Here is a 25,108-nt window from a genome sequence, read left to right as displayed (position 1 = left end):
CAACATCTGTTCAACCATGGTCTGTAGACGAAACCCAACCAATAGAGGTTAATCAATCCCCACGGATAGCTGTCTTGAACCCCGCAGCTAATTCAGCCAGAGGTAGCTGGGATCGAAGCTTACTATCAATTTCCTCGAATAATACCATTTGATGGAGAATATTACATCTGTACTCGTACGTACAGATGTAATTTGATAATTTGTTATCAAATATTACCTGTATGATAATTTGTGTGATAATAATTTGTATTTGATAATTATTTGATATTGTGTATTAATTGTATCGACCGGATCCGATGCGTTTAATACCTAGAGCTTTAATTATTTTATAAAAAAAATGTTTAGTCCCTAAATTTAAATTGTTTATTCTATCCAAATTACCTTTAATAACTCTGCTGTTTGGATAACAAGCTTTTAGCATGTTCAAAACTTCAAAATTACTAGAGATTTGCGTCTGAAATTTTGTATTTACATAAATTATTTATGAATGATTTTCTAAAAGCTCTGAAGAGCGTAGATTTACAAAGCTTTAGATTTTAGCCACAAACCGTACTTTACTTCGTTTTTAAGCCATTGCGTTGTTCTGAAGGTTTAAAATTTAAACTTTAGGCATTTAAATTAGTAGTTTAAAATTAAGAGCTCAGTATTAGCTATTTATTCTGTACTAACATAAATACAAAATAACAAGTAGACAATTCGACGCCAAAGCTTTAGAATAACTTTTAGTCTGAGCTCAGCCAACAGCTTAGTTCTTATTTACCAATGTTTCGTAGCATCTAACCTATTTAAAACCAACAAAGTAACAACAACTCCTTAAGCATTAAACTAGATAGTAATCGTAATAGCCATAACGGCGACAAACGATCCGAATCATGTCGTCTCATAATCGAAACGATCGCTATTCGTTAGTGATGTCAGAGGTTATGTCGATATTTATATAATCGAGTTACACCTTGCCAGTTTTTGTTACAAGAACAAACTGCTATCCTCTGCATGATTTTTTGAGGTATAAAAAAGTATTTATTTATTAAGTACCTAAGTTAAAACTTTACCATGCTGTGAAACTGGCACATTAGCAAATTAATAACTTTACTGGAACGTTTCTGGGGATACGGAATTTGTACATAGGTACGTAATGATCCACCTAGTAGATCAGGTGGATCAGGTGGACCGACGATCTGGTAAAGGTCGCGGGAAGAGCCTGGATGCGGGCAGCGCAGGACCGTGCATTGTGGAAAACCTTGGAGGAGGCCTTTGTCCAGCAGTGGACGATTTGGCTGAAACGAACGAACGAACGAACGTAATGATGTCGTGTATAAATAATTATTCTTCTTTATCGTCTAAATACATTATTATTGCAGGTCACATGGCAGCTTTAGAGTCAAAGGTCACAATCTCCCAATTTCTTATACAGCTAACCACGTTCTTGAGGTTGTTGGTCCACTAAACTGGGGGCAGCCTAAATTACGTTTGCCGAAACGTGTACTGTTTATATCGGTAAACAAATTAATGTCGATAAGTGACAGCCAGCATTGGGCATCACTACCGGGCCCTAATAACAGACAATAGATGAGGGTCTCTTCACACGAGATAATATCAGCTCGTAATTTCCTACAGAATTAGATCGGGCAGCCTACATATGGATATTTGAATTAACATTATTGCTTATTAACGCCTCTCGTTGGATAAGGAAACTGGATTTCACAAATTACAGCCAAGAAAGCCACATGGCTTGATCTTTTAATCTTGGAAGAAGCGAATAGTGTAATGTGCTTCAAGTTTCTTTGAAGTCTTTGGAATTTATGTAAACATTACCTACATATATTTTTTTATTTATCTGTTTGCCATAGTTTAGTAACACAATTAATGGTAATTAAAAGGATTGATGAAAAATGACGTCCACTGCCTGGTCAAAGACCTTTCAAAGAAACATTTTATTAATAATTTACTCTGATCAATCATTGCCACCACTAATTTATTTTTTACACAGTTGGTAGTAATCACAAAAATATTTTTTGAATTAATCCTATGGCAGGATATTTGAAACATTGGTTAGAATTGAGAGCTAACACAATCTATCACTGCGGGAGTGCGTCACGATCATAATTACAAAATGATTACCCCGAAACGTGGGAGTTTGGACGCACATAGGGGTGTGTTGACTGACATGGGTAGTATTCGAAAGGGGTGTCATCTGCATGATGATATAATCATATTTTAATTGATCAATATTACCTAACCATCTTTATAAACAAAAATGTTGTTCCTTGGTAAACACAATCTAGAAAATTATGCATCCAAATTAAGTTTCTGCGCAAACTTTCGAACGAAACTATTCTCAAGTTCGTTATTCATAATTAAAAAAAAACACACGATCATCGTCTAAATACTATTCTCATAAGATGGAGAAAAATATTATTTTACCTACCAATTTAATAAATTGTGATAATATTTTTCACTTTTGCGTAAGTAATTTCAAATTATAAAAAGTCACACTAAAAATAAAACGATGAGACTTCGACCACCGCCCCGACTCTTTGTAATGAAATATCTAATGGAAGTTATTTATTTCAAAAGGAAACACATTCGGAGTGTTCACAAAAATATTTTTACCAAATTCAATAAGTGAGTGTATGGACTGCGCGATGGCAAATATGATTTATATTAATCGATTGTTTGGTCCCAGGAATCTGTGTAGAAAACGGTTTTATAGGGTGTAATAAAATTGATAATGGATGAGTTATTACGCAAGTGTGGAGTAACATTGTGCTTGGAATCGCACTGGTATTTATTTGCCATGTTGACTTTTAGCTTTATGTTTTGAAAGTCGAGTATTTTCAATAAAAAATATTATGTAACGTACCTATTTGTTTTATTTAATATTTATGGGCATAAAGGGATGAAAATCAAAAAATGAAACATTGTGAAACGAATGACTGTAATTGTAAATTCCAGGATCATCATTTCAGACATAGACCTCCCCCAATGACTTCCAAATCGCACAGTTGGTAGCGGCCTGCATCCAGCGCCTTTCTGCTACCTTTATCTGGTCGACGGTCCACCTTGTGGGTGGACATCACACGCTGCGTTTTTCGGTACGCGGGTATTCAAAGATATTGTTCCGGTAATTCCATCTTTGAATACCTGTATCCAGTTACACCCATTAAAAGCGTTTCTGAGCTTTTGAGATGCAGCAGACACAAAAAGTCCACGAAGTGACAAATAGCCAGTGCGATATGATTTCACTTGGATCTGCTAAAGGATATTGACAAATATAAACCAGATGAACGCTCGTCGCTGTTTAAAACTATACCGGCCATACTCCTTCCTCGCTGGCTGGCATATCGCCAGTGAACATGATTCATTGCGTGTACCGATAATGAAACTTAATCCCATCACTTTGCTAAGTGTCTTGTCAAATTCGAGTACACATTTCCGTTTACATAGACGACATTATAATCTTCTGTTGCAGTTTTGGTACTCATTTTAATGGGATCGTAAATGCGATATTGATTTAATTTATGTGAGCATTATTTACGTTTAAGCTCCCATTAACAACCGGTGCACGCAATTAATTTAATTTAGCGCGTCAGTAATGATGATTTAGTTTTTTGTTTAACTTAATGTGGTTCTATTTTCGAGAGTGCTATACAAATACTTTTACGTAACTACGGTAATAAAAATAGACAGTCATCATCATCATCATCATCATTTCAGCCACAGGACGTCCACTGCTGAACATAGGCCTCCCCCAATGCTTTCCATGTTGATCGATTGGTAGCGGCCTGCGTCCAGCGCTTCCCTGCTACCTTTACGATGTCGTCGGTCCACCTTGTAGGTGACTTGTAGGTGAAAATAGACAGTATTGAGTAGGTATTACAATTAACAAATGAACATTTTACATTAAAGTAATAAAGCAAGGTGTAAGAAGAAAGAAAAAAGTGTAAACCTACAGTTTAAATAAAACTATAAGCAAACTGATAGCGCTACCATAACAAGTTAGAGTTTAGGTAATTTTAAAACACATTTACACTGGCGCCACTCCAAAACATGAATCACTAACTTTAGTCTGCGACAATTTGTTACAATTAACGTATCCAGAAGCTCAGCGGTGAAAAATGGACCTTGTTTAAAAGACCTAAAGTTTAAATTAATAGTATTCTACTAGCTCAAGTAAAGACGAATATTCCTTACTTGGAACTAAGTGCAGTCGGAAATTATATGAAAAATATGTAACAAGTTTAAAACCATTAACATTCCAAGCTTTGGTGCACATTTTAAAATAATTGCTTTAAAATGTAAAGTTTTCGATGGAAGCAATAAAATTGATGCTATCGAGAGTATATTGGCAAAGTTCTCGGGAACTTAGCTAATGTATGAGAATGGGAGTTGTTTGATCCGAGCCAAAACTTGTGATTTTTATAGTTGTACAAGATGCCTATAGTATATTGAACAATATGTTTATCTACGCAACTCTGTACACCTATTTTTGTAAGATACACCGTACAAAATGCGTGGTCAGTAGCTCAGTCACCACTGCAGACCACCACCACCGGCAGACAGAGGTGACTGAGTTTGTTGCGGCGCTTCTTCTCAGCACTTGCCAAATGTTGGTCTCAAAGCTATGGTAGGCAAAAAAAGTATGAGACATGTAAGAGAGAAAACTACACAATATAATTAGTCTTTTATTTTATTATTCTTGAAATTTTGACGATTTGTAAGCACTAATACAAATAATATAAATTCATTTAAATGATTGTTGCTTAGACGTCAGTCAGTCCAGTCTTCAGCAAACGCAATAATATTTACAAAGCAAGCTCACAACTGTCCCTGCTATAATAACATGCATCGTTTGCTTAGTCACTGCTGCGCTGCTTGGTCAGTCTGGCGCTTCATTTTGCAGACAGCATTTAAATACCATTTGTAATAAATTCAATCAACTTTGAAATTACTATATTAACATCAATAAGTAGCTAATGAATTAAAAATATTCTGATATCACATGCGAATCTGGAAAGTGAAAAAACCTAAATTAATTTATTAATTTGATGTCTAAAATTTCGAAACATAGTGTACCTAATAACTCCATAATTTGCATTGTACGATGAAAAAATTAGTAAAACTGAATACATTTCTTTCACATTTCTTCTAAAAATTACATCATTTTCATTCGAACAAACACAAAAATTAATTGCTACACTAAAAATTACAATGTAGTACTTTTAGTGTAAATGTACGGAATTAATGCTAAAACAAATGAGGGTCTCGCCTGTTCTCCCTTTAATATTAAATGACACGTTGTAATTATTTCAATTATACAAAGGCGGGTAAACTGGCTATCGCGAAATTTGGATACGACTCGCTTGTTCGGTTTAATGATGTCATTAAAATTGTTATTCGTTACTATACCGTTAATTGCGTGATTGAAGTTTGAATATATTTTTAAAATTATTTTATGTTTTTTCTTCACTTAATCAAGCATCTTTGGATATTATAATCCGCCCCGGGTGCCAAGTGTCAGGGGGTGACACAAGTCGCGCAGATTAGTACTCACTGGCAAATCTGCGGTCTATGTCATTGTCATGAATGATAGGGGGGGGGGGGGGGGTCCACTCGTTATCAACCGACTTCAAAAAAAGGAGGAGGTTCTCAATTCGACCCGTATGTTTTTTTTTTTTCTATGTTTGTTACGCGATAACTCCGCCAATTATGAACCGATTTGAACAAATCTTTTTTCGGCGTATAGGTTATACCTCAAGGGTGGTCCCATTTAAATTTAATAATAAAAAAACAACCCCCAAGGGTGGAAAATTGGGGATGAACTTTTTTATACGCAATATCTCCGCCGATTATAAACCAATTTGAACGATTATTTTTTTGTTGAATCTGGGGGCACGGCAGTGCCCCCGCCAAGTCGAGCGCGAAGCAAACACTGCCGTACCATCCTTTACTGGAACCATTTCGCCGCATTTTCAGGCCCCTATTTGAGAACCTCTGGATAAGACCAGAACGCAGAAATTTTCGTCATCTAGTAAGCTATAATCACATACTTTAAATCCAAAATTTCAAGTCTGTAGGTCATTTCGTTCCGAAGTTAAGCGAAAGCTGATGAACGGCCAAGTCACACAACATTAACTATAATAATAAAGAAATCGCAGTAAGGAACCATAGACTTGGCACGACTTTGTCTAGATTTCATTACTTTTTAGAGATAAACAAGCAGCTCCATCGAGACTTGGCTATTTTTTTACAGAATGTTTTTGCTGGGATAGGTATTATCAAAAGGGTGGTTTCATGCGAATTTGAAGAAAATATTTCTCCCCCAAGGGTGGAAAATTGGGGATGAACTTTTTTATAGGTACGCATTATCTCCGCCGATTATGAACCAATTTGAACGATTATTTTTTTGTTGAATAGGTATTACTTGTGTTCACGCATTTGAAGTCGGTTTTTTTTTTTTTAAAGTAATTATTATTTTATTTATCAACTTGCACTACACATAACTATCGAAGTAACAACAGTCCATTCCACAGTTTCGGAGCCTATTTAATACAAACAAACAATCAAATAATCTTTCCTCTTTATAATATTAGTGTCCCCATAGTTCTGTCACTCGTAACAAATAACATGCAAATGCGACAAAGCTATTCCGCTACTCCAGGAACACATAGGATGGTGTTTCCACCCAATGTGCCAGCCACTATAAAAAGATTACACTTCTTGAGCACAGGGCCGTATTTAGAGCAGAACGTTTCACTTTAGTCATTATTTAGAAATAAATTTGGAAGACAGATAATCTAATCTGTTTACAATATTCTAAACGCTTCAATATAAAGGTAAAAGTTAGCCGAAAAATATCATTAATTGTAACATAGTTTGCTAAGTTTTTAGCAAAAATACACATTTTTAGTTTGTAAATATAACAATCCTATTGTATATACCTCCTATCTTTGAGCAAACCATTGATTTTGACTTATTAGAAGTAGAATAATAATATAATTTTCGTGTAGAAACGTAATACACAAAAGTATGTAGTTCTTATTACCCAAGAACGGGTTTTCATGCTGGAAAACTTTTACCAAACTCCAAAAGCACCACCCAATAGCCACTATAAAAAGATTACACGACGCAAGAACAGGCCCGCATTTAGGGTGAAACCGTTTAACTTTAGCCGTTATAAATGTCACTTTATTCGCGAGACAGTTAACCCATTCACGCTCTCGGCGATAATCGTGAAATTTAATTTTCACCAACCGTGTATCGTTTATCATCAGACACCGCAATGAAGGTATTAAAATAAAGCGTTTAAGTGTGGAAAGGACAAACATTCTTGCTAAAATTGCGGAACGTTTTGTTAGCACAGTTTTTGTTTCCCGTGTTGTAGCTGACAATTTCTGTTAAAAGTGAATCCTATAAGCGTTTTGCGTTGGAATTTGGTCTTTTAGTTCTTTGTGCAGAATTCACGTTGCTTTTTAAATAAAAGAAATTTGTAATACATTTTTATGCCACTGCAGTTTTTATAGCTTGGCAATGTGTGATAAATCATGTTTATTTTTAGTTAAGATTTACAATACAGTGTGAGTCACGTTAAAGTGTACATATGAAAATAGATGAAACTAGACCTATTTTTATCGACAAAAAAGAGGTCAAAAAATTTTTGAGTTTTTTTTTTTAATTTTATAGAATTTTTTTTCTTCTAATTACATATTGTAAAGAAAACGTAATAACTTTTAAACTGAGCGGTATATCCTGATGAAATAAAAACAGTAATAATGCTAAATAACAGGCGATACTAAAAAAATACATGAAATACCCAGAAAATGCCAACAAATAATAAAAACTGATATTTTTTGAAAAAAATCTGCTTAAAAATTCGTATTTTTTTGGTTATTTGATAAATTTCTCCAAAAAATGCCCCTATAACAGGTGGTTTTTATTACTTTTTATTATTCTCTATCGTATTATTTTTGTAAAACCAAAAATCGCATGTCTCTATTCCTATCACAACGTTTGCAGTGATCGTTTGAACTAAGCCTCTCCGGGCGCGCCATTCAACGCTTCGTTAACAACGAAACTGAAAGTGACTCTAGATTTGTAATTTTGATAAAGACAAGTTAGATTTCAAATAAAAACAAAAGATTTCGAAGTAAAATAAGCATTTTAGTTAAAATTAAAATTGTCTCTACCTGTAGCAGAGAAAAATGTGGTGGCAGGCCTTTGTTCAAACGATCATAGCAAATGTTGTGATAGGGATAGAGACATGCTATTTTTTGTTTTACAAAAGTAATACGATAGAGTATAATAAAAAGTAATAAAAACCATCTGCTATAGGGGCATTTTTTGGAGAAATTTATCAAATAACCAAAAAAATACGAATTTTTAAGCAGATTTTTTTCAAAAAGTATCATTTTTTATTATTTGTTTGCATTTTTGTGTATTTTATGTATTTTTTTAGTATTGCCTGTTATTTAGCATTATTACTGTTTTTATTTTATCAGGATATACTGCTTACTTTAAAAGTTATTACGTTTTCTTTACAATAAGTAATTGGAAGAAAAACAATTCTATAAAAAATTCAAAAAAAATCTCAAAAATTTTTAGACCTCTTTTTTGTCGATAAAAATAGGTCTAGTTTCGTCTATTTTCATATGTACACTTTAACGTGACTCACACTGTATTACTTAAAGCCATTATTTATAAAGTTTTAAACAATAGTTGAATATAATGTTCATAGGTAATTTAAAAAAAAGTTACCCAGATAAAATGTATTACCAAAAAAAAAACATTTATCACACGGTCAATTGTAACATTTATTCGAATTTCCACCGGAACATTTGTAATGGAATTGCGTATACAAATTGCTCTGAAATGAGTGAATTCCCCTTTGCCACATTAATACGAACTTTCTGAAAAAACCTGTGAGGTGTGACTCGGGCTCGCGCTTGTAGAGTTCCGTACCTTCATAATAGTAGATTTATCTTATATTTTACTCTCCCTTTCTATAACCCTTATTACTACTTGCACTTTTTACTTCACCGGATAAAGGCTTGTTTTGATATAAAATGTGTGAAATTACAAAGTAACAATATCCGAATTTCGCTTCAAAGTTTGAATTTTCACTTCAGTAATTGGAGTAAGTTGGTAATTCATTTAAAATTCAATTTGCTTGTTGCGTTATTTTAGAAACATGTGTGCCTAACCTTCATACATTATCAGACAATATTATTATTTTATCTAGGTACATACGTAGCGCATACATACAACGAAGTGAAAAAAAAATTAGGAGCGTTTCATTTTTTACTACCGTGTTATGTGGACCACTAAAACAGTCCAAATGTATTTTAGATATCACCTGCCTTTAATGGATCAAGTTACCAGATGTGCCTAAACTCGGGGGAACTTTTCGAATTTGTCCCTGCAAGCAATTATAAGTTTCGTTTTTACCTCAGCCGAGTTAATAACTGTCCTGGACTCCGAACAAGAAATTTGTGAAAAGCCAGCCCTTGAGATATAAATTATTTCACGGTTGAATGATGATTTAAAAGAAAAAGTTTTAATTTCTAAAGTTCCTTAGTGCGGCTCTGGCGGTTTTGTTCGAAAGAATAGGTTCGATTTCCTAACGTCTGGTGAAACAAATCTTTTGAAAACATTAATCTTAATAAAGAATTAGTCCACAAATCAAGAGAAATGAGCAGGGCGTGCTTTCATTAAGGACTCGTTACGTACTAAATAGTTCCTGTTAGAACAGTCGACAGCATATTAGACTCAACATTTTTATTTCAAAGACGTATTATAACTGAATTAGATGTCTCAGTACATAGCTTGATGTGCAGTCTTCTGTGCCTTCTTGATTTCCTAATACAGTATTTCAGTTTATGCCTATAGAAATCTGAAAACGTTATTGAATCGGTTTTTCTTATGATATTGTCGGAGGCGGCTCGAAGCAGCAGCTACATACAACGTGTCCCAAAATTCAAGGATAAGCCGGCGCCGCAGGTTGGACATAGTCATGACTACTTTAGGAAAAATAAGAAAAAAAATCTATCTCAATTATTTTTTAAGTTACACAATAAATTATGAAATTCGTCGAAAATTGACACCCCTTATGATATTTTACATTACCACGCCCACAATTTTTCAAATACTTCTGTTTTTTTGTTTGTATCGGCAACTTAAGTAGTGCTGCTGTCCACTGCAATTCTTAAAACCCTCAGAATCCTTGCAGTTTTTACATAAAAGTTAATCAAAATATGATATTTCCTTAAAATTTTGAACGATTTTTACTTTCACTCCACTTTGACTCGTCGTTTTGTAAAAAAACAGTATGAACACTACTGCGGCAAGTTTTTTATAAAGTTGACGCAACTATCCAAGATTCCAAAATGGTATAATACTCTAAGAAAACTAGTCGCAAAAAAGATATGCGTACCATTTTTACAAGCATTTCGCTTGTTAGTTAGTATGGGATAAATCTTGCAATTAAATTTAAAACCAGTTCTCCTTAACCAATTGAGCTGAAATTTGGTATACTTATGTAAGTACGATGACATTGCAATATTATGGTATCATTGAGCTGGATAGAGTGTTGGAGGTGGCCATAGGAACTTTTAAACGAAACGGCGGAATCGCATTTAGTTTGGGTTCGTTGGATATCTTTTCGAGCACTTTAGTTCTAGATGATGTCCAGGGTCCTGATGATGAAGTCAAGAGGTGGCCAGGAGCTGGCCAAAGGAACTCCTAATCGAAATGGCGGAAGATTATCGAGTTTGGGTTCGTTGGATTTGACTTCCCGAGTACTTGGACCATGAGATTGAGAAACAACTAAAAAGTGTAATAGTGTATGAAGTCAATTATAATTTTCAAACGAAGTCAATCTTGTTTTTAAAAAAGTTTTTTTTTATTACAACTTTATATTAAACTTTTTAGTTGTTTCTCAATCTCATGGCCCAAGTGCTCGGGAAGACAAATCCAACGAACCCAAACTCGATAAGCTTCCGCCGTTTCGTTTAGTTCCTATGGCCAGCTCCTGGCCATCTCTTGACTTCATCATCAGGATCCTGGATATCATCTAGCACCAAAGTGCGCTTGAAAAGACAAATCTAACGAACCTAAACTAGATGCAATTCCGCCGTTTCATTTAGAAGTTCCTATGGCCACTTCCAAACTCCATCCAGCTCAATGATACCATAATATTGCATTTTCATCGTACTTACATAAGTATACCAAATTTCAGCTCAATTGTTTGAGGAGAACTGGTTTTAAATTTAGTTGCAAGATTTATCCCATACTACTAACAAGCGAAGTGCTTGTAAAAATGGTACGCATATCTTTTTTGCGACTAGTTTTCTTAGAGTATTATACCATTTTGGAATCTTGGATAGTTGCGTCAACTTTATAATAAACTTGCCGCAGTAGTGTTCATACTGTTTTTTTACAAAACGACGAGTCAAAGTGGAGTGAAAGTAAAAATCGTTCAAAATTTTAAGGAAATATCTTATTTTGATTAACTTTTGTGTAAAAACTGCAAGGATTCTGGGGATTTTAAGAATTGGAGTGGACAGCAGCACTACTTAAGTTGCCGATACAAACAAAAAAACAGAAGTATTTGAAAAATTGTAGTCGTGGTAATGTAAAATATCATAAGGGGTGTAAATTTTCGACGAATTTCATAATTTATTGTGTAACTTAAAAAATAATTGAGATAGATTTTTTTTTCTTATTTTTCCTAAAGTAGTCATGACTATGTCCATCCTGCGGCGCCGGCTTATCCTTGAATTTTGGGACACGTTGTATATTAGAACAATAAAATGTACATAGTGGCTCGTTGCAGGCCTGAGAAAATTCGAGAGACATTTTGAGCTGAAACAGATTGATAGGAGAAAAACGAAAATAAAAAATTCTTGCTGGCCAGTGCGCGCAGCCAAGGAGGCAGCCGTTGCGGCCGCAATATTGTCAATAGTTGAAATAAAAGTATAGGCCCATTTAAGCTCTGTTACTTTATTTGTAATCCTGCAAACATAATATTATTTTGTGTTACTTCATTCAGAGTCTATAAAGATTAGCTATGCCTTCGTTAAATATGTGGATCGGTACCTAACAGTTTAAACAAGCGACATAATAAACTCCTAACAATGATCATTGAGGCAATGTTACGGTTCGTCAACTTTTTAAATGGCCCAGTTAATATAATAGTTCTTTATTAATCGTAAATTACATATAGCGAGGTCATAGTTGCAATAAGGAATTAGATATTTGATTAAAAACCCGCAAAGATTGGTATTTTGAAAACAAAGTGAAAACATAAAAAAGACTCGTTGTTCGTTTCAGGTTTCAGTCAAATGACGTCACGTCCACAGCTGAATGGCCTCTCCCAGAAAATAAAAAAGTACTTAGGAATCTATATTGAAGTAAGCTGTGTTATGTAAGCTTTGATTGAAATTATTATAGTGTTATTTTATAAGATTCTAACACGTTATAATGTTGTTAAGTCACAGGTTGTGACACACGATACAACTCAAACCAATAAGGTCGATCAATTTCGCAATCCGTTTTATCTATTTATATTATTTTAAGCCCATTATCCACTCATTTCACTTACTCAAAATAGCAGCAGTCTTAAGAACACAAGCAAAGCATCTGAGTTGTTGATCCGTCTATAAATGAGTCGGGGTGAGCTGAGGTTCAGCGGACCAGCTGACTCATCGCAAACAAACAGCGTAGGTTTATAATGATTTATGGATAGACCGCGACTTTGGTAAGGAACACGGGGTCAACGCTGAAAGTGGGCCTTTGTTACTATAGGACAGACCGAAACTGACCAGTGTAGAGTTACGTACGCTTGTGATTCTTCCGTCACTTTTTCGCAGCACCAGCCGACATGGTTGTCCCGAAGTGATAGTAGGGAAAGTCATATTGGGACGTCTAAGTGCGCTGAAAATTGCTTACAATTATTATTTAATAAATAATTAGAAAAATCCTTTTTAAGAGTCTAGCTAGGACCTAGGACAATAGGCCATGCTATTACAATGGCAGGCATGTTGTGTTTATAGTTCCCCTCTATTGAAAATTTCGCCCGCGTGGGATTTTGTCTGTCACAGAAAAACAATATCGCGCGCGTATTTGCTCACCGTTTAGACCTACCCTGGACTACGACAAACATTTTAAAACCAAAATCAGCTCAATCGGCCCAGCTGTTCTCGAGTTTTAATCAGACTAACGAACATCAATTCATTTTTATTTATATAGAACATAAGGTACTTGATACAAATAAGGCCTACCTAACTTTAAATGCTTATATTTCAATAAATAATAACGCCAATCAACAAAAACAAGGTTAATTAACTTCTTCAATCCTTTAATTTTAGCAATATTACGAAAAATTACACAATGTTTAACTTATTCTATTCAAAATAAGCAAATTACGAAACCACTGATTTTGGCTTTATTAAATCACCTACACGGAATAAGGCCTATATGATTCAAATGCCTTTAGACCTTAAAATTGAGGTTGTATTACACAAAATGCGGTCTTATAACATTAAACACGTCGATTTGTTTGCGTTATCAAAATTTTACATACCAAGTAAACAGAAATATACTGTATATCTCTAGATAAACTTAAATTCCACTTATTAAGAATTATACATAAATTATAGATAAAATTAAATATTCATAGTAACAAAGTAATGATTCCTTACATATATTATCAAAAAAAATATCAAAAACAAACAATATTATTTTTTTGTATAGGGCTTATTAAAACACCGTGTTCGAATAAGGCCTACACATAAAACCTTTTAAATAAATCAGTTTAGGAACATCATTTAGTCTTGAATTTTTGTAAACAAAATAAGATCTCAATTTTTGTTAGAACCAGGGCATAAAAAGGCTTCTGAATCATCTTTACGAACTCCTACACAATCTTTGTGATACCACCAAAAGCAGTCCTTTATGGTCGCATATCTGCTACATTGTCTTCGAGACAGGCATGATAATACCAGCTTTTATTCTCCTTTCGTTATACGGCTTTTTTTTCTTATTTTTTATTGGTTTTGTATTTTGTTGCTATTTTTTTACAGGTTTTTTAATTTTTTTCGTCTCTGTTCTTTTTATTTTCTGTGCTGTTAGTAACATCCTTATTCAATAAATATTTAGTTACTCTTTGATTTATTTAGTTTAATGAATTTGTCCGTAATCAGGTGTTGACATAAGTATGTAATATGGCCTACCATGCTGAAATAAGGCCTAGGCCTTATTAGACATCTCGCTCTTGTTGTCTTTAAAAATTTACAAATAATGCATCTATAGCCAGTAGTACAAATTACGGTAATTATTAGCTCGTAAGAAATATTTAGAATCGATTACTAAGAAAAGCTTAATATAAAACAGCGTCATTTTACCGAAAATTTAAGATGAAATCACCAGATTTTTATAAGAGAGCACGAAATCACCCACCACCTTAGAATAACGCGTGCCAATTGGTGCTGGGATCGTGGATCGGAACGCTCTTGCGCTCTACCGGGTTATAAGGCATATGAATACGTGTCCTTGAAGTTTTATCCCGGTTGGATTTATTTATCTGTGTTTTCTGATGTATAGGCCTTATTAGAACGTAGGCCTTATTTGTATCAAGTACCTTAGAAGATAGAAGATAAGGGCAGATATGTACCATCCTAGACTGCATCCCACTTAACATCAGGTGCGATTGTGGTCAAATACCTGCCTTGTTATGCATACAAATATATATTTATATTAATAAACTATTCCATCGTATTCTACACACTTTTGGAATACTGAAACAGGTTTTTTTAACCTTACCTAAAACGTAACATTATTTCAGTCGTGTAGACGATCCTTGTTAATAATTATATTCCTGGAAATATGTGAAACCACGAGTATCTCTGAAATTATCCTAACGTTAATGTTTAAATTAACAATCATGTCATGTTAACGAGCGGAGTCTGTTTAATTTACCGTTTCATATACTATTCCTACTACATCTTGACATAGCATTCTAAAACATAAAAAAACAAAATGAAGACCCACAACTATTGTCTTTAAAATTTGGTTAAATGTCATCAAATAACAACTTCAATATTATTATTTCAAATAGTACTGAAGTAACGTCCTGTTCTACACATTATTTGCAATCCTAATCCCATAGCTTAATACGAACATAAGCATGCCATTCCACGAAGTTTCAAATTAATATGGCTGATAATTAATTTTAACCGAGCATTAGATAGCCAACCCCGAGTTAAGTGTAACCGGAGGCGAGTAATCAGTTAACAATCCCTCGTTAGCTGGGTCGCGGTCAGACGTTGTAGCAACCGGCCCGGTGCGCTTTATTTTAATCTGAGTCATTTTTGAGATTACGGCTTTTACAAAAGAATCAATTAGGCTGTCTTGTACCATCTTACTTCAAAAATCTATCAAATTAAATACAAAAATACCGGTTATCGTTATGAATTATAACGATAAGCGGTATTTTTAAATATCACTCGTATTTCTGTCTAGACCACGGCTTTACATGCATATCTTTGAAAATTACTTGATTAATGTAAAAAAACATAACCCTCATTCTGCCGCAGTCGGGTAATAAATGAAGTTTAAGCTACTGCACTACTACACGCTCCTATTATCTTGTTTTAATTGTAAGTTGAAGCGTTCAATTATTGTTTCGTTTTTCACTCTAATTTTGAGACTTGATAAATTTCGTGGACGAAATGACTTGAGAATTTATTGGGCTCATTTTCATCCTATTGCTAATCTTATCTTCATTAGACTACAGACATCACCCCAATCGCGTCTGCAATGCCCTACAGCAATTGTAGAGAGATTACGTCCAGCACTAAACACAATTGTAATTGGGTTTCGACCGAACGTAGTTTGGGCTCGTGAATTGACATGCCTTACATTTGTCACTTGCGAGTTCCATTCTCGAGGCAATTATGGCTGTGTTTGGGGATTGAAATGGCTAATGAAATGGGTATTTACCTACCTTGTAACTGTACCCATTGAACCACTGTACATTGTACAACCACTACGTGAAGTACAACTACTTCATAAAGTCTCATTATGTCTATCATCATCATCATTTCAGCCACAGGACGTCCACTGCTGAACATAGGCCTTCCCCAATGACTTCCACATCGCACGGTTGTTAGCGGCCTGCATCCAGCGCATTCCTGCTAACTTTATCAGGTCGTCGGTCCACCTTGTGGGTGGACGTCTTACGCTGCGTTTTCCGGTACGTGGCCTCCACTCCAGAACCTTGCTGCCCCATCGGCCGTCAGTTCTGCGTACTATGTGCCTATCACATCTTACTAATTATTGGCCAAAACCTTGTTTCCTAACGATGCGGACCTCTCATTAAATAATTAATGAAGTTACTACCATTACAAACAGTTTACTGGTAGCTCAGTACACGTGTTTAAAATGATGATTGTAGTATGATAATGACGATAATAATTTGCCTTAATGTTACACATATTTATTTACATGGAAATGTTCCGCATATTATCATTGTGTGCTTTTCAATAATTTTAAATTTTAGGTTACTGTTTCTATCGACTACATGAATTTCAATTTCTTTATGTGCTCCATATATCCATACTGTTATCTGATATTAAAACTTAGGTATAATTTGGTACCAATCTAAAACATTGAGACCCAAACTAATCCATCAAATGTAGCCCCTTTTTATTCATAGAAGTATGTCAAGATCGATTAAAATGTAAAAACGTTTGTCTGTACGATTGTTCGCAGGCAACCGTATCGGTCTTGATGGGAGTCGAACCGGTGACCCGTGACAGGGCATGAACCTCAAGCTACCGGGGACTATTGTTTGGTGCCCTTTGATTTGTGTCCCTACATTGTGATTGATTTCGTCACTTCGGATCCTACCTTTGAATGCGGCTTTGAAGGGTACGGCCAAGATGGCCGTTTTGTACTCTTTTATATTCGGAAGCACCGTTTTATTCTCTAAGGCTGGGTTGCACCATCTTACTAGCTTTGACAAACGTCGAAAATCTGTCAAACTCCATACAAAAACACCGGTTATCGTTAAAGTTAGGTCAAAGTTTGGTGGTGCAACTTAGCATAAGTCAAGTCATACGTGATCACTGATGCCCGTATTCACAAACATTACTATGAGGTCTCAAAGTGCGCGTGAACGCACAGGGCGACAAACGAACCAATCACAGAGGTCTATTCTACACTGTGCGTTCGATTTGCTGCTTCACTTACGCAAGCATCGTTTGTGAATACGGGCGTGAGACTCGTACATACTCGCATGTACTCGTATGACTTCTCGTTGTAATTTGAAGATTTCACCACTTTATTACCAGAGTGATCGTGTGGAGACAAAATTGAAAAGTCACTCAGTGTGCCTTATTCCCAGTTGGATCGAATTAATCCCATTATTTGAAAATGAATATGAAATATCTTAGTACCTATTGGGACTAGAGGTCAGACAATGCTAGCCGTTCTGACCTCTATTACAACCCAGACAAGAAGAAGTAAAAATGCAAACACCATTTCTGTAGTCACGAAATGATTGCACTTATAACAATGAAAGAACACCAGCTAAGATTTCCAATAAACGTTGGTTCTGAAAGCGTATTTCTTATTTCAGCAATATTTTTCTTTGAGAACTTTCGAGTTTCAGATAAAAACGTCAGTATTCTCGCGCCATTTACGTACTCAAGAAAGATTTTATACAGAGGAGTTGGAATCATAACAATGTCATTTATCAAAGAATCTTGAGTTATACCTGTATTATGAAGCGAAAACAACTACCATTCGTGCGATAGTCGCTGTCAGATTTAGCGATATTCGCTCTTATTACAAAGCGTTTTCGTGAGTTTTGACAGTTACCATCGCTAGCGTATTATCCGTCGCGATACCGTGGTAGCGGTCATGGATTTCAACGCTGATAGCTTTCAGTATTATTTTATTTACCTTAAAAGAAAATGTTTTGTTTGTTTGTGGTTTAATGCAGTTGATCTCGGAGCTTGTTTGCGTTTGAATTTTTATTGGAGCATATTGAATGACGCTCAATAAGGAAATACAAAGTTTAGATTCAATGTTGAAAGGTAGCGTTTAATTGAGTCAGCGAATACGGTATGGGAGCGGTAAGGGAGAACGACAAGGTTTTTGTAATGTCAAACGTGAACGAAACTTCAGATGTGCTTCAATTGTTTATGCTCTGTCATGTCACAATATGTCAATGTCACCCCTCCTGTGTCGCTTCCATACCTCAGGCACTGATTCACTTAAGCGCTAGATCTATAAAGCGTGTCATATTCTCATAACCATTACAACATCATTTTAATAAGAAACTCTTTAAAGCCTATTCAGACCTAAGCGGTATTTGCTACCGTCTGCGGCAGAGAAAACCCAGTGGGTATGCGGTAATAATACTGTTCAGACCTAAGCGGTATTCGCTACCGTCTGCGGCAGAAAAAACCCAGTGGGTATGCGGTAATAATACTGTTCAGACCTAAGCGGTATTCGCTACCGTCTGCGGCAGAGAAAACCCAGTGGGTATGCGGTAATAATACTGTTCAGACCTAAGCGGTATTCGCTACCGTCTGCGGCAGAGAAAACGCTCTAGCCTCGGTACTTGATACTAAATACCTGAGCGAAACCCGCGCGGTATGTACCTCTACCGCGCGGGTTTCGCTCAGGTATTTAGTACAACAACAATGTACCTCTACCCACAGCGGCAGCGAATATCGCTCAGGTTTGAATAGGCCTTTACTTTGTAAACTATTTTAACACACTTTTTCTTTTTTTTTTCAGATATCCGGTGATCAACAGTGTCAGTGAAGTGTTAGTGCGTTTGACAGCTAGTGTCAGTCGGTGACAGCGTGTTTGACAGTTGACAAATATGTGGGCAAGATGAAGTTGTGGAAAAGCCTGAAGATATCGATAGGCAACCGGAGTGATCCCAAGGCGTACTCGCAAGATCTGCCTCAGTGGGGAGGGCAGGGATATGAGCTGGATGGTATGTATTCTTATGGCATATTTCAATATATTTTATCTTCTTCCCGTGGCTTTGCCTACGCATATTATGTCTGCTACAAAAAAGATACCCAAGCCTTCCCCAAGATTCATGGAGAGTTTTTATTTTGTACCTCAGAGGTCAACTGAGGTTAGTGTAGAACTCGTGTGTAGCTTTAGCAGCAGACAACAGTAGCCTTTGTCTACAAACGAACTGGATTTCGTTAATCAATAAGTAATTTTTATAAAGTTTTCTTCGACAAAGTGCGGCTTATGTTAGTTTTTGTTGTCTTTTATCGTTTAAATTGTAACTGTAAAAACTTGAAATAATCAAAATAATGTTTGCACTATGTGTGTCCTACCTAAATAGAAATTGAACCTGAAAAGAAAGCCTGGAGTCGTGAGAACCTAACTCTACATTATATCATATTTGCATGAAAGTAGAACATTTATATAAAATTTTTCATTTGTACCAAGTATTATAATGGTTTCAGAACTTTAATAGTTCGACCTGCAAAAGTTTCTTTTAACTTTTTTCTTGCAACATCATTAACCCTTTTCTTGGCATCGTAACACGGGTGATACATCATAATTTAAAAAATCCTGAGGGCAGCTAAAGCATTAGAAATGATTTATTTTATACATAACCCGTTCCTGATATATCATAGAATGAGATAAAAAAAATTATTCACACAAAAATGCATTCGGCTGTCAGTTATTGTCAAAATTGGATAACCTAAGCATGTTGGCTTCAAACGCGTGGTGAGTTTGTTTGTATATTGGAGATATCACAAAATATTTGTGTTATTTTCTGTATGTAGTTTACAGAAGAAGGATTACTCTGTGTTTTTCGTTTGGTTTGGATGGTGTGTATTGCTACTTGCCGATTTTATAACCGTCCATGTGCCTGTGTATCATATATGTTACATTGCCAAGTGCTTCGTGATGTATTTTTAAATCATAATGAAGAGTATGTAGGTAATATAGGTAACCTAACTATGCACTGGATGAGCCTAATGGAGAGCAATGAAACACACGTCTTACTGTTGCGGCTTGTATTCGAGAATGAACGACCATACAAAAGTAGGTACACGGCACAGTTATAAAACTAAACTTAGGACTACCTCCCACTAGAACAATAATTTTAATATGTGAATCTACCCATACATTACACCTCCACCCTTATTTCTAAACACCTATCTTAAATAAAACTAAGCACACATATACTTATGTAGATACGAAGATACGATACATTAGTATGTTGTCGGTCTACTAGTACATGGTGACTAATCAAAATCAAGTTATGTAACTTAATATTTATGTACATACTAGTTTATTTATATTATTAAGAAGATTTTATTATTACTTAGAAATAGAAATACAGAAGGTTTATTTATAACAATTTTACACATTAGTAACAGTTTGTTTTCTTTCTTAATTAACTATAGATCTACAAAATAACAGATTTACTTAACAATTTATTTATTTATTTAACTATCGATCTTAAATCGTATTACCGGTTTCCTGATTCTTTTTGAATAGTTGCTTACGGGCTGTGTCGGTGGTGCGGGCGGTTCAATAGTTAACGCAGTTTGGTTATCACTGTTGTTATCTTGACAATTTTTGTCACTTTCGGTATCTGAAGGTGTACTCGTTCCTTGTAAGGACAAATTAGTTTTTCCTTCATCCGAGATGGGCTGAGCGATATCCTCATTCCCCGAATTTTGACTACTCGGACAAGTAACATCCGATAACCTAGACCTGCGCCGAATCTGATCTACATGTCTTTTAAGAAGTTGACCATCATTCCTAGCTATTGAGTATCTACGAGCACTATCACTTAACGCAGTCACTGTGCCCTTTACCCACTTGTCCCCACCTGAATACTCCCGCGCCCATACAGGATCCCCCTCGGCGAAGGGGCGCAGGACCCCTCGCGCCGCTTCGGCCTGCCGGCGCTGGGCGTCGTGCACGCGCACCGTGACCGCGCGCGACGGCCGCAGCTCGTCGAGCCTCGTGCGCAGCGCGCGCCGCTGTAGTAACATCGCGGGTGACTCACCGGTACTGCTGTGCGCCGTATTTCTATAGGCTAACAAAAATGTTTGTAACGCTGTGTCGATATCTATTCCGTCCCTATGTGCCTTCTTGATGGCGCGTTTACAGATTTTAACCGCGTTCTCGGCGGCACCGTTTGAAGAGGGATGGTAAACGGGTGAGAAAAGTTGCTTTATCCCGTTATTTTTCAAAAATGCTTTGAACTCGGCGCTTGTGAACGGAGGACCCTGATCCGATACTAGTTCAATAGGCAGGCCAAACCTCGCAAACGTAGACCTAAGTGCCCTAATTACGTTCGTTGCCTGAGTACGTTTCATGTCAAATATCTCTATCCACTTTGAAGTCGCATCTACTAAAACAAGAAAAGTTTGATTTTTATAAGGACCTAGGAAATCAATGTGGATTCGCGACCACGGGCGATCATGATACACCCACGGCTGGATGGGGGCGCGCGGGGGCGCGTCGGCCTCCGCCGCGCACGTCTCGCACTGCTTGCACAGCGTCTCAATGTCGCGGTCTATGTTCGGCCACCACACATAACTCCGCGCAAGTGACTTTGTTTTCACTATGCCTAGGTGCGCGCTGTGTAGTTGTGTAAGAATACATTGTCTTAAACAAGACGGAATAATCATTCGATAGCCCCACATAATACAACCGCACTCCACATAAATTTCATTACGTCGTATGAAATATTGTTTTAATTCTTCCTCCGGACATACTTGAGGCCAACCCGTGCACGCATAAAGTACTACTTTGCTTAATACTGTGTCATTTTTAATTTTATTTTTAACATCAGTACTTGTAACTGGTAAAAAGTTCTCAACAAAATTTACATACGTAACGTCTTCTTCATTAGGGTTTCTCACTGTTTTACACGGCAATCTGGACAACGCGTCTGCACAGTTTTTACTCGAGGGAACATACTGTATATCGTAGTTGTAGCCTGACAGCATCACGGCCCACCGCTGCAATCGTGAAGCGGCCATCACGGGTATACCTACCTTATCCCCAAAAATGTAAGTGAGAGGCTTGTGATCCGTCCTTAAAATAAATTTACGACCGTAAAGGTACTGATGAAACTTACGGATGCCATAAATGATGGCCAGCGCCTCCCTGTCTATCTGCGCGTAGGCCTTCTCGGCCGCGGTGAGCGAGCGCGAGGCGTAGGCCACCGGGCGCTCGCCGCGCGGCGTGTCGTGCGCCAGCACCGCGCCCAGCCCCGCGCCGCTCGCGTCCGTCGTCAGCACCAGCGGCAGCTCCGCCGAGTAGTGCGCGAGCACCTCGCTGCTGGCCAACGACGCCTTTACCTTAGCGAACGCCGCCTGGCACTGGTCGCTCCAGTCGTACCCCACGCCTGTCTTTAGTAAGCCGTATAATGGTGCCATGATAGTACTCAGATTCTTTATAAACCTACCGTAGTACATAACCATGCCTATAAATGCTCGTAATTCAGACACTGTTTTAGGTGCGGGCGTTTTGAGAATTGCCTGAACCTTATCTGGGCAAGTTTGGATCCCTTCTTTGCTAATAGTGTGACCAAGATATTGAACGGAATCGGCAAAGAACACACATTTTTCTTTTTTTACCTTTAAACCATAATTTTGTAAACGCTCGAAAACCTTGTGTAAATTCGCAATATGGATTTTTTTTGTAGCTCCCGTGATTATGATGTCATCTAAAAATACCCCCACATTAGGTAAATCAGCAAATAACTGTTCGAGTCTTCTTTGGAAAATACCTGGACTCGAAGACAATCCGTAGATCAATCTATTATACATGAAAAGGCCTTTATGCGTATTTATGACTGTATATCTTTTAGATTCATCCAGTTCAAATTGCGCGTAAGCTTGACTGAGATCAATTTTACTAAAGTGTGTTCCCCCTTTTAATTTTACTAATAGATCCTCCATTCTTGGCAAGGGATAACGGTCAACTTCTATAACCTTATTAAGTGTAATTTTATAATCAGCGCAGATTCTAATGTTACCGTCCTTCTTAACGACGGGCACGATCGGCGTCGCCCAGTCCGAGCGCTCCACGGGGGTGAGGATACCGTCGCGCACCATCTGCTCGAGCGCGCGCTCCACCGGCTCGCGCAGCGCGTAGGCCAGCGGGCGCGCGCGCATGAACACGGGCCGCGCGCCCGGCCGCAGCGCGATGCTCACCGCGCCGCCCGTGAACCGACCCAGCCCGTCCGCGAACACTTCACAGTACTTGGAGCTGAAATGCGACACGTCAAATTCATCATTATTATTATGCAACAATGACACATCAGTTTCGAATGCTGGCAACTGTATGTTTAATGCTGACATCCAATTCCGTCCTAAAAGCACTGTCTTTCCGTTTTCAATTACATACAATTCTAATTTTTGTTTCCTATCCTTAAATTTAACGAGTGGACGCACTAAGCCCACTGGTTTAACTGTCTCGCCGGTATAATATCTTAATATTAACTTGGAAGGCTCAAGTGGCAATTCACTAAAAAGTTTACGGTAACATTCCTTACTGATACATGATATTGCACTCCCAGTATCGCATTCCATGTTAATATCCCTGCCATTAATGTTCAACTGTACAAAAATTGGTTTACAGTGTGTGGAAAATAATTTACAAATGTCAACAAATACTACCTCTTCGTCGCCTGAGAATTCATCCTGTTCTTCGCCGTCTGGATGGGTGACGTCAACACGATGTTGTTCCGTTACGTTGGGACACATGCGCCGTAAATGTCCCTTTCTGTTACACACTCTGCACACGTAGTGTAGATATTTGCACGTGGCCGCCTCGTGGTCGGCGCCGCACACCCGACACTGCCGCTGCCACCGCGCACGCTCCGCCGGCCCCGGCGTCGGCGCTGCGCGGTTCTCACGTCGCTCGCGGGCGCCTGTGCGCCCCGCTTGCCATCTTCCACCGCGCTGAGCCGTCACGCCCGGCCGCCTGTTTGCCGCTGTCGCTTGATAGTCCACAGCGACGGCCGTGTCCTCCGATGTCCGTGCGTGACCATCGACGACGGCGGCGTCCTTCTCGGCCGCCTCCATGCTCACTGCCAGCGTATACGCCTTTGCTCCGTCCAATTCGCTTTCAGCAAACAATCGTTGACGAATTACCTCGCTATTTATTCCACATACGAGTTGATCTCTCAAACTTTCCTGTAGCCCTTCCTTAAACTCACATGTCTTCGACATTCTTTTCAAAACCGCCATATATTCTGCAATACTTTCACCAGGCTTCTGTTTTCTGTTTCTGAACTTGTATCTTTCTGCTAAAATGCTCGGCTTGGGTTGCAGATGCTTAGTCATAATTTCCGTGAGTTCTAAAAATGTCTTTGACTTCGGTTTTTCGGGCGTACACAAATTCACTAATAATTCATAACTTTCAGCACCCATCACAGTAATTAATGTCGGCACTTGTAAGTTGCTAGCGATGCTATTTGCGAGAAAATACTGTTCTAGACGTTCCACGTATAACTTCCAGTCGTCCTTGTGCAAGTCGAACTCAGCTATTTTACCAATCGCCATGATTTTTATTACACACGCGTAGGTTTGTAATCGTTCCTGTCGCCACTGAAGAGTATGTAGGTAATATAGGTAACCTAACTATGCACTGGATGAGCCTAATGGAGAGCAATGAAACACACGTCTTACTGTTGCGGCTTGTATTCGAGAATGAACGACCATACAAAAGTAGGTACACGGCACAGTTATAAAACTAAACTTAGGACTACCTCCCACTAGAACAATAATTTTAATATGTGAATCTACCCATACATTACACATAATTTAAGAAAAAATGCGTATTTTTAAAAGATGTTAGTGTTACATTAGTAGGAAATACAGTAATTAGAGTGGACAAGCTTGTGGAGTGCAATTACTTCACAAAAATCAATTAAACTCCATCCACCCTACCTTCTGATGCCGTCAAGTATGACAATGTTAGCCTATTTTCACTTCTTGTGGAAAATATAAAACTAGAAAAATGGGCAGATAAATATAAAATGCACAAAATATAATCAACTTTTATGTGTGGTAAAAAGTTATTCGATTTTATG

The 25,108-nt window shown here is 37.3% G+C and overlaps 2 protein-coding genes across 2 annotated transcripts in view; both read left to right on the top strand.

Annotated features, from left to right (window-relative positions):
• The window catches only part of LOC135088467 (THAP domain-containing protein 5-like), a 462,607-nt gene that overhangs the window by 171,935 nt on the left and 265,564 nt on the right, over positions 1–25,108 (top strand). The window lies entirely within an intron of this gene.
• LOC135088471 (glutamate receptor-interacting protein 1) overlaps positions 1–25,108 on the top strand; it is a 386,630-nt gene that overhangs the window by 105,773 nt on the left and 255,749 nt on the right. Inside the window, exon 3 of the mRNA XM_063983299.1 lies at positions 18,805–19,009. Within this exon, the coding sequence (XP_063839369.1) occupies positions 18,904–19,009 (106 nt within the window). The 5' untranslated portion in view covers positions 18,805–18,903. The remainder of the gene's footprint in view (positions 1–18,804; positions 19,010–25,108) is intronic.

Source organism: Ostrinia nubilalis, chromosome 4 (assembly GCF_963855985.1).
Source record: "Ostrinia nubilalis chromosome 4, ilOstNubi1.1, whole genome shotgun sequence".
Lineage (NCBI taxonomy): Eukaryota > Metazoa > Arthropoda > Insecta > Lepidoptera > Crambidae > Ostrinia > Ostrinia nubilalis.
This window is presented reverse-complemented; position numbering and strand designations above follow the sequence as displayed.